This window comes from Saccopteryx bilineata, chromosome 3 (genome assembly GCF_036850765.1).
Source record: "Saccopteryx bilineata isolate mSacBil1 chromosome 3, mSacBil1_pri_phased_curated, whole genome shotgun sequence".
NCBI lineage: Eukaryota > Metazoa > Chordata > Mammalia > Chiroptera > Emballonuridae > Saccopteryx > Saccopteryx bilineata.
In genome coordinates, this window is record NC_089492.1 from 250,472,767 (window position 1) to 250,481,842 (window position 9,076).

Consider the following 9,076-nt stretch of genomic DNA (forward strand, 5'->3'; position numbering starts at 1 on the left):
CAGCCCTGCACAGAGGACGAGGGGGGCTTCTGGAAGAGGAGGGACTAGAGTGGAGAGTGGAAGAAGTGAAGGGACCCCCCAAGCCAGGACAGAGGCTCGGAAGCCAGGGTGCTGCTGAGGTTCTGTCACCAGGTGAGGGGTGTGGGAAGCCATGCAGGGGCCTATGGAGAAACCATTTTCTTTCCGCCACTTGCTGTAGCTTCCTGAGAACAAGGCCTGCCTGACTGCACACACCTGGCAGAGGAACCCAGTAGGAGAGACAGGACTGTGATGGGGGGACAGGACTCCCATCAGAGGAGGTGGCTGCTGTTCTCCATCAATGTCCCTTGGTAACTTATGTCCATGAGTGTCACAACTCTAGGTCATAGCATCCACCCTACTTTCAGGTGACTCAAGGGGGTGAGCTGTCCAGGGGGAGTAGGAGAAGGCGCTTAGAGGAAGCCAGCGGAAAAGCCCGGCAGGGAAGTAACAGTGACGTCCAGGGCAGAGGAGGGGCACAGGCAAAGGTAGGAGGTGAGTTTAAGGAGTGCTGGGGAATGATTGGCAGGAGAGCCAGAAAAGCAGGTCATGAAGGGCCCCGAGTGGCTGTTTGGGCTTTAGTCTGATAGTGAAGGAGCCCTTGATGCTTGTGGCTTCGATTTGGGCTTTTATGAAATCCCTCCTGCAGTTGCTGGGTGTGCCCACCTGAAGCCGAGTGCCTTTGATGTATACTGAAAACTGCCCGCAGGCCAGCATGGTTAGAATGATGTGAGGAAATGGAAACGGAGATAAAATTGGAAAGGGAACAGGGGTAGGGGTTGGGACTGGATGGGGTCTCGCAGGCCACGAGAGGGGATTTGGGTTTAATCCTGAGTGTGATGGGATTTCATGAGAACATTTCAAGGATGGACTGATGTATTTTGACTTAAAAAGATTTGAGCCCGGGCCTGACCTGTGGTGGCGCAGTGGATAAAGCATCGACCTGGAAATGCTGAGGTCGCCGGTTCGAAACCCTGGGCTTGTCTGGTCAAGGCACATATGGGAGTTGATACTTCCAGCTCCTCCCCCCTGTCTCTCTCTCCTCTCTCTCTCTCTCTCTCTCTCTCCCTCTCTCTCTCTCTCTCTCTCTCTCCCCCTCTCTCTCTCCTCTCTAAAATGAATGAATAAAATAAAAATTAAAAATTAAAAAAAAATTAAAACACCTGACCTGTTTAAAAAAAAAAAAAAGATTTGAGCCCTGGCCGGTTGGCTCAGTGGTAGAGCATCGGCCTGGTGTGCAGAAGTCCCGGGTTCAATTCCCAGCCAGGGCACACAGGAGAGGCGCCCATCTGCTTCTCCACCCCTCCCCCTCTCCTTCCTCTCTGTCTCTCTCTTCCCCTCCTGCAGCCGAGGCTCCATTGGAGCAAAAGATGGCCTGGGTGCTGGGGATGGCTCCTTGGCCTCTGCCCCAGGCGCTAGAGTGGCTCTGGTCGCGACAGAGCGATGCCCCGGATGGGCAGAGCATCGCCCCCTGGTGGGCGTGCCGGGTGGATCCTGGTCGGGCACATGCGGGAGTCTGTCTGACTGCCTCCCCGTTTCCAGCTTCAGAAAAATACAGAAAAAAAAAAAAAAAAAAAGATTTGGCTGACATGGTGTGGGAAATGGTTTGCAGGGGGCAGGAGTGGGAGCAGGAAGATTGATTAGGTCCTACTAGGAGAGCACATAAAGTAGGATCGTAGAAAGACATCCCTGTTGGCCCGGAGCAGGAAGCTGAAGTGGGTGGAGGCTGGTGCAGTAACTGGGGTGAGTGGTAGGGCAGGCCAGTGGGATTCAAGAGCTAGACGGGAGGTAATGGCATGAGGACTTGGGGACTCAGTGCTAACGGGGAAGAGGGAGATGGCAAGGATGACATCAGGATTTTTTTTTTTTTTTTTTACAGAGAGAGAGTCAGAGAGAGGGATAGACAGGGACAGACAGACAGGAACAGAGAGATGAGAAGCATCAATCATTAGTTTTTCGTTGCGCATTGCAACACCTTAGTTCATTGATTGCTTTCTCATATGTGCCTTGACCACGGGCCTTCAGCAGACCAAGTAACCCCTTGCTCGAGCCAGTGACCTTGGGTCCAAGCTGGTGAGCTTTTGCTCAAACCAGATGAGTGCTCAAGCGGGTGACCTCGGGGTCTCGAACCTGGATCCTCGGCATCCCAGTCCAACACTCTATCCACTGCGCCACTGCCTGGTCAGGCAGACAACAGGAATTTGAAGATGGGATGGGGAACAGGGTTCAGAGAGGGGAGATTCTTCCACCATACTCCACAAAAAACAGCTTTTTCTCATTTTGTGACGGGTATACTAGAGTCAAGGGTGTCCTGCTCCCTTTTCTCTACCACCCATTACATTTCTTTCTGGGGTTAATGGCAGCAGCCCCAGGTAACAGGAACTGTGGTTCAAGGCTTGGCCACTGGAGGGCAGCGCAGAGCCAGGCTCCTCTGGCACTAAACTTCTGGGGAAGGGGCACAGCTTTCAGGATGGATCTCTGGGAGAAGGGTTGTTCTTCCCCTCCCTGGCAGGGGCATCTGTGGATCCAGTGGGCAAGGCCCTTAAAGCTACACAAACCTAGAATCACTCCTAGCTCTGTCCCCAGCAGCTCTGAGGTCCCACGAAGCAGTGTGGGTGCAGATTCTTTTCTGGCGTTGTCTTTGGGATCCAGTGAGGTGATGTATGTAAAGTGCCCAGCACACAATAAGAGAGTGCCACCAAGGCCATAACCCAGGGCCCTGCTCCCTCTTCTGGCCTCACATCTCTTCATTTATGCATTCCATACTTTATGCTACCTATTTGTATCTTTGTTATACACAGTCTCTGCTCAGGATGCTCCCCCCTGGTCCGGAAGGTCCATTATCAGGGTCTCCCCTTGGCCTTCAAGCACCGAGCCTGAAGTAATGGCTTCCCAGAAGCCTTTGCTGCCCTGTCTTGGTGTCTCCATCCCGCCTCAGCACTGCCTCTGCATCCACTAGTTGACTGAGTTCCCTCCATTGCTTCACAGTGGAGAGGGTGGCAGCTGCTGACATGGGCCCATCCTGGATTTAACTCTCAGCTCAAGTCATCAAGTTGCTTCAGCTCCCTCAGTTTCTCCGCTGGGGTTTGGGGATAATATGAGCTACCATGCCGGGCCAAATGAGGTCCGAATGAGTTGCCACTTGGGTTGTGGCTTCTTCAGCTGTTTCCAAGGGCAGAGTAAAATGTGGTCTGCAGCTACGCGAGCCTCCACAGCTGCAGCCCCACCCACGCAGTCTGCGGCTGCGAGGGGACAGTGGGTCCCTCCACCCGACTCTGGCCCTCCCCGTCACAGGCTACCTACATCTACATGAAGGCTGCCTACCTCAGCATGTTTGGGAAGGACGACTACAAGCCGTTTGGGGATGACGAAGTGGAGTTGTTTAGGTGAGTCCTACCTTTGCACCCCCATTGTAGGCCTCGGCCAGGCTCTGTCCAGACACCCTGAGCTCTGGGCACCAGGGAGCGAAGCAGTGGGCTTGTAGTCAGCCCTGGTCCTGAGCTCCGTGACCCTCCCCCAGGCCCCACCTGCCCATCACCCCCTCCCATCACCACCACCTCCCGCTGTTGCTTGTTCAGCCCTTTGAATCTGATCGGAGGCTTTCTTTCACCAAAGTGGTTTTGTCAACATCCTTTCCACTGGCCTCTTTTGTCAGGTCAGTAGGACAGATGTGAACATTGGTCTGGAGAGGTCCCTTCTGCTGGGACAGTAGAGAAGCAGAGCGGAGAGCCAAAGAGTTGGCTCAAACAGGACTAAATCCAGCCTTGCCATTTCTTAGCTGTCTCACCTTGGACAATATCAGCATCTATAAAATGGGAATAACCTCTGCCTTGTAGGGTTCGTTTGCAAATCAAATATTGTCTATATTTAAAGAGCCTGGATCCAAAACTGCTGCTTGCCTTCTGCAAAGGTTCTAGAGCAGGGCTAGGGCTCAGCCTTGGCAGGTTGAGAATGGCGCCTACGGCTTTCCTCCTGTTGTGGTGGGGGCTGGCCTGGACGTCAGAGTAACCTGAATTGCCTGAGCTACCAATGTCACAGTCCCGAGGCGCTGACCATTTACTGAGTGCCTCTGTTTCTCCATCTCACATACCTCTCCAGGACAGCCTGTGAGAGTCTCTGTGAGGGAGGAAGATGATATTTCCTCTATTCTTCTAGGTTTTTGGCTGAGAACCCCTCTCCCCTTATAATAAAAGACAGATTAACAGGAGAAAAACAAACAGAAGTTTAATAACCCGTATGCCTCCTATATACATGGGAGAGACCCAGGAAAACTGAGTAACTCTGAAAAGGCCCAAGCCATCTCCTTAACTACAATCTCCAACTAAAGACAAAAGAAGATGTCGGGATGGGAAGCCAGTTACGGAAGGTTTTCAAAGCACAGTGGAGGGTATGGTGGTTATGCAAATTAGTTTCTAGAGATTTAGTCATCCTTGTCTTCCTGATATAGAGAGGGACATACCCTCAGGGATGGGGATTTCCCTTATAATGTTTCTCACACAGGGTAACTTCTAGGTTTTCAAGAGTTTTTCCTGTGTCTGCTATTTCTTAAAAATAACCTGCCTAAAATAATCCTATGCCAAAGAGGCCTGCTGTCGGGTGACACATTCTGCTTCCCTTCGTATCGTTATCTCCATTTTAGAAATGAGGAGAAAATGGGCCCAGAGAGGTTCTTCAGTGAATAAACAGGGGAGGAGTTTGGTGGGGGGACCTCACAACTAGGCCCAGCTATTTCCTAGGCGGCTCAGGCTTGAGGGTCACAGCCACACCCCGTGACTGTGGCAGAAACCGAGGGTGGGATGGGGCTGGGTGGGTGAGGCCCCAGCTGTGATGGAGGCTTGCCTAGCTGCATACCACATTTTACTCTGCCCTCGGAAACAGCTGAGGAGGCCACAACTCCCGCGGCAAGGTTAATTAAAGGTTCAAGCTGGGCGGTCTTGGGAAGGCCCCTCCCTTTCTCAGGGTGTTAGTCTCCCCTGTGAAATGGGGTCAGGCTTCTACTGGGCCCTCCAGAAATGGGGTTCGGAGGAGAGACAGCTAGAAGGCAGTGCAGGCCTGGGTGTTTGTTGATTCTTACATGTGCCAGCTGATATAAAGGAGCCCTTGCCTAGCCACAGGAAGTGGTCAGGTCTCGGGACAGAGCCTATGAAATAAGGCCACAGCCATAGATCATATACACGGGGGAAACCAAGGCCCAAAGAGGTGCCAGGCAGACGCTGGGGACTCTCGGTTCTCTCCTACTTTTTCTCCCTACCCACCCCCCACCCCCATCTCTTTTGCAGAGCTGTGCCAGGCCTGAAACTCAAGATTGCTGGTAAATCTCTGCCCACGGAGAAGTTTGCCATCCGGAAATCCAGGCGCTACCTCTCTCCCAAACCTATCTCGTTGCCAATCCCTGCTCTGGTGGGTAGGAGGGTCCGGACTGGCCCTGGACTCCAGTTTGGGATTGTAGGGATTAGCTGAGAGCCGGAGACAGAACCATGGACTCAAGAGGAAGTGGATGAGGAAGAAAGACCTTCATGTTTTGGGGGCCTGGAGAGGGTTTCACAATTCACCTGGGGTTGTGGGGGAGGACAGATGAGTCTGAGCCAGCCCTTGCCTGTGAGAAAGTGGGGGTGGGGAGACCAGTGAGCAGGCTGCGGATTCCTCAAGGCAGAAAGAGCAGCGCCGAGGCATCGCCCAGCTGTTTGTGTTCCTACCCTGATTGTTTCAGTCTTGTCACATGATTATAATTGTTGTTTACACTGTTCCCTTCACTGGACCGAGTTTTTCTAAGGCCTGGGACCGTGTTATATTCAACTCTGAAGTAACAATAATAACAGTAATAGTTGACATTGTTATCGCTGTGTTCAAACTTCCTTACACCCATTGCCTATAGGCTCATTTGATTCTCACAATAACCCTCTGAGTAGGTGCTGGCAGTATCCCCGTTTTACAGATGGAGATACTGGAAATACCTAATAAGTGGGTAAGGTATAAGTAGAAAGATAAAATGACTTGTCAGGTCGCAGAGCTAATGAGTCAGAATTTGAACTCACATAGTTTGGTTCCGCAGCCCATATTCTGAACCACTGTTATGTTTTAGCAGGCTCCAAAAGTTTCCAGTTTGTTAGGAGTCCTTGTTATTCAAATAGAAAGGCAGCCAGATAAGTAGAAAGGGCCTTCAGAGACCTTTTATGTTCTACTATTCACTAACTGCCCTTGGGTAAGGACCCCATTCCCTTAATGTAAAAAAAATGGGGGTAATATATACCTTGCCCATTTCATAGAACAGTCGTGAGATCCAGCTGATAAAATGTGTTAGACATTTTCTAAATTGAAAAATTCAGTACTTATAGAATTTATTTAGAACTTGTATCCTGAATATCGTTCTTTAAAAAGTATTTTATAGAGTAAAGCAATTATCATCAAATGGGGAGGGGTTATAAGGAAGGGTAAGGGGAGAACCTATACCAGAAATTTAGGGGAGAATTTCCTAAACTATAATCTGAAAAATGCCATTTAAGTATAAAATGACTTCTGTGGTTAAATCTATTGGATCAGACTGTTCTAAACAAAGTTTACATAATAGAACTTCTTGGAGCTTTTACATACCAATCTGCAGGGTAAGTCTCCAAGAAGCGTGTACAGTTTTTCCTGTATTCATTTAGCCATAGAAATTTTTTAAAGGAATTTTTGCTAACTTGGGACCATGTAATGATATTCAGAAATATTAGCCAAAACTTAAATTCCCTCCCTGGAACATAATAACAAGAACCATAACAATGTCATTCTAGAACTTAATGTATACAAATCACATCTATTACTTGGTTTGATAGTTTAGAGAATGCTAATCTAAGCTAACAGAATTACTAAGAATGGCACTTTTAGTATTCTGAGCTTCCTAGCAGTAAAGGCAGAAAAAGGAATCAGAATATGTTTCATAGTTTTCACGATAACTCCAGGTGACAGTCTTAAACTCGATTGGATATCCTTAAGTGCTGAAGTAAGTTATTTCCCCAATATTTAGGAGCTTAGAAAGGCTATTAGTGAGCCTCTGATGTGAGCTGCCCTTTTTACAGATGGGGAAACGCCCCATTGAGGAACCATAGGACTGACTTGCTCCCCTACCCTCAGGAAATGATGTACATTTGGAATGGCTATGCTGTGATTGGGAAGCAGCCAGAACTCACAGATGGGATACTTGAGATTATCACCAAAGCTGAAGAGATGCTGGAAAAGGGCCCAGGTGACTACCCCCAGGCCCTTGAACCTGCTAGGCTGGGTCAGACCACAGGACTTTCAGTTGGAAGTCTTCCTCTACCAAAAATATCCTTCCTCACTTGTTTACCCTGGTAACTGGCCTCTGCCTTTCTAGACTGAGCTTCCACGAGGGCTCCTCCAAGCAGCTTTCCCTTGTCCCCCAGTTAGAGTCGAGGCCTCCAGGCTCCCACAGCCCCTGGGCTTCCTGCAGTCAGCCTTGATTACACTGTAGTGTCATTGTCAAAGTATCTGTCTTCCCTTCCCAGATGTGAGCTCCCTGAGGCAGGTACCATGTGTGTCCCCTGTGTCCCTAAGGGCCCAGCACAGAGTAGGGGGCCCATGAGTAACCTGCAGAGACAAACAAGCCTGTTTCCTTGTCTCACTGTCCTGTTTGCAGAGCACGAGTACTCAGTGGATGATGAGTGCTTGGTGAAGCTGCTGAAAGGCCTGTGTCTGAAATACCTGGGCCGAGTCCAGGAGGCCGAGGAGAATTTCAGGAGTATCTCTGCCAAGTAAGTGCCTTGGTGGCTGTGCCGGATCCAGATGGCCCACGGCTGGGTCCGGCTCTCCTGGGTAGAATTTTCAGAATTTTCTTCTCCCTCCTGTGCACTCCACTGTCTTGCCCTACCTTCCGCTGAGGCACTGCACGTGTACTGTCTGCTCTGTGCCAGGACCTTTGCTGGGCAGAGATCATTCAGACCTCCTCATCCAGGGCCGCCAGGTTGCTCAACTACAGGAGCCCATCCACACTGTTCCGTGTGAATGGTGCCCCTGAAGTGTGTGATTCACCAGCTCTGCCCTTGCCCTGGGGGATCACAGCTAGCTAGCTACAGGCAACTGAATCTGCTATGACCAGGCTTGTGCTAGATAGAGGGAAGCAGAGAGGACAGGTGTCCTGAGGTGGGGTCTAAGCCTAATGCAAGATACCAGGAAAGGCTTTCCAAGGATGTTGTTTCAACTATGAAGATCATCAGGCAGAGAAAGCAATGGAGGAGTTTTAAGTGGAGTATATACATGTGCAAATGTTTGGGCACAGACACGTGAGGCTGGAGGGACAGTGAGTAGGCTTTCCCTGCCTGGGTAAAATTATAGCGGGAAAGGGATGCCAATGAAATGAGGGGGAGCTACATGGGTAGGGCCTATTTTGCTTACAAAACTGAACTTTATCCTGTGGACAGAAAAGAGCCAGTCAGAGCAGATCTGGGTTCTAAAAGGATGTTTCTGGGCAGCACGGTGGGTAGGTCAGAGGGACCAGATTGAAGGCAGGACACTTCCTAATAAATCAACCTGGAAAAATGGGGCTGGGGATGGAGGTGGGAATGGGCTAAGGATATGACATGAGCTATAGGTCGTTAGGGAGTTGGGTCCAAAGTAGAGCCCTAGAAGGCTCTACTGTGGATCCTAAGTCAGTTTAGGGCTAAGTAGTGGGAACCTTCCCACATTGGAATTCAGAGCCACAAGCCCCACTTAAAGGCATGGGTTGGATCCTCCCATTTAGGAAAGGCTCAGGAGAAGCCTGAAGGACATCTCAAGGTCAAAGCCTGTGAGCCATGTCCTCCTCTGTCCCACAGTGAAAAGAAGATTAAATATGACCACTACTTGATCCCAAATGCCCTGCTGGAGCTGGCTCTGCTGTTTATGGAGCAAGGCAGAAACGAAGAGGCTGTCAAACTCTTGGAAACTGCCAAGTAAGGCCCGGTTAGCCTTGATGAGTCCTTTGTTCCCCATGAGCTCGGGAGCTCCAGCCTGGCTGGAGACAGAGGAACCCAGGTATCAGGGAGGGTGCTGGCAAGTGTAGTGCGGCAGTCCGGAGACCAGG

General features: G+C 50.3%; 1 protein-coding gene across 2 annotated transcripts in view; it reads left to right on the plus strand.

Moving 5' to 3' along the window:
* TTC39A (tetratricopeptide repeat domain 39A) overlaps positions 1 to 9,076 on the plus strand; it is a 50,945-nt gene that overhangs the window by 34,829 nt on the left and 7,040 nt on the right. For both annotated transcript variants that reach the window (XM_066269221.1, XM_066269220.1), the window contains exons 13-17: positions 3,313 to 3,404; positions 5,298 to 5,418; positions 7,132 to 7,243; positions 7,655 to 7,769; positions 8,829 to 8,945. In XM_066269221.1, the coding sequence (XP_066125318.1) occupies positions 3,313 to 3,404; positions 5,298 to 5,418; positions 7,132 to 7,243; positions 7,655 to 7,769; positions 8,829 to 8,945 (557 nt within the window). The remainder of the gene's footprint in view (positions 1 to 3,312; positions 3,405 to 5,297; positions 5,419 to 7,131; positions 7,244 to 7,654; positions 7,770 to 8,828; positions 8,946 to 9,076) is intronic.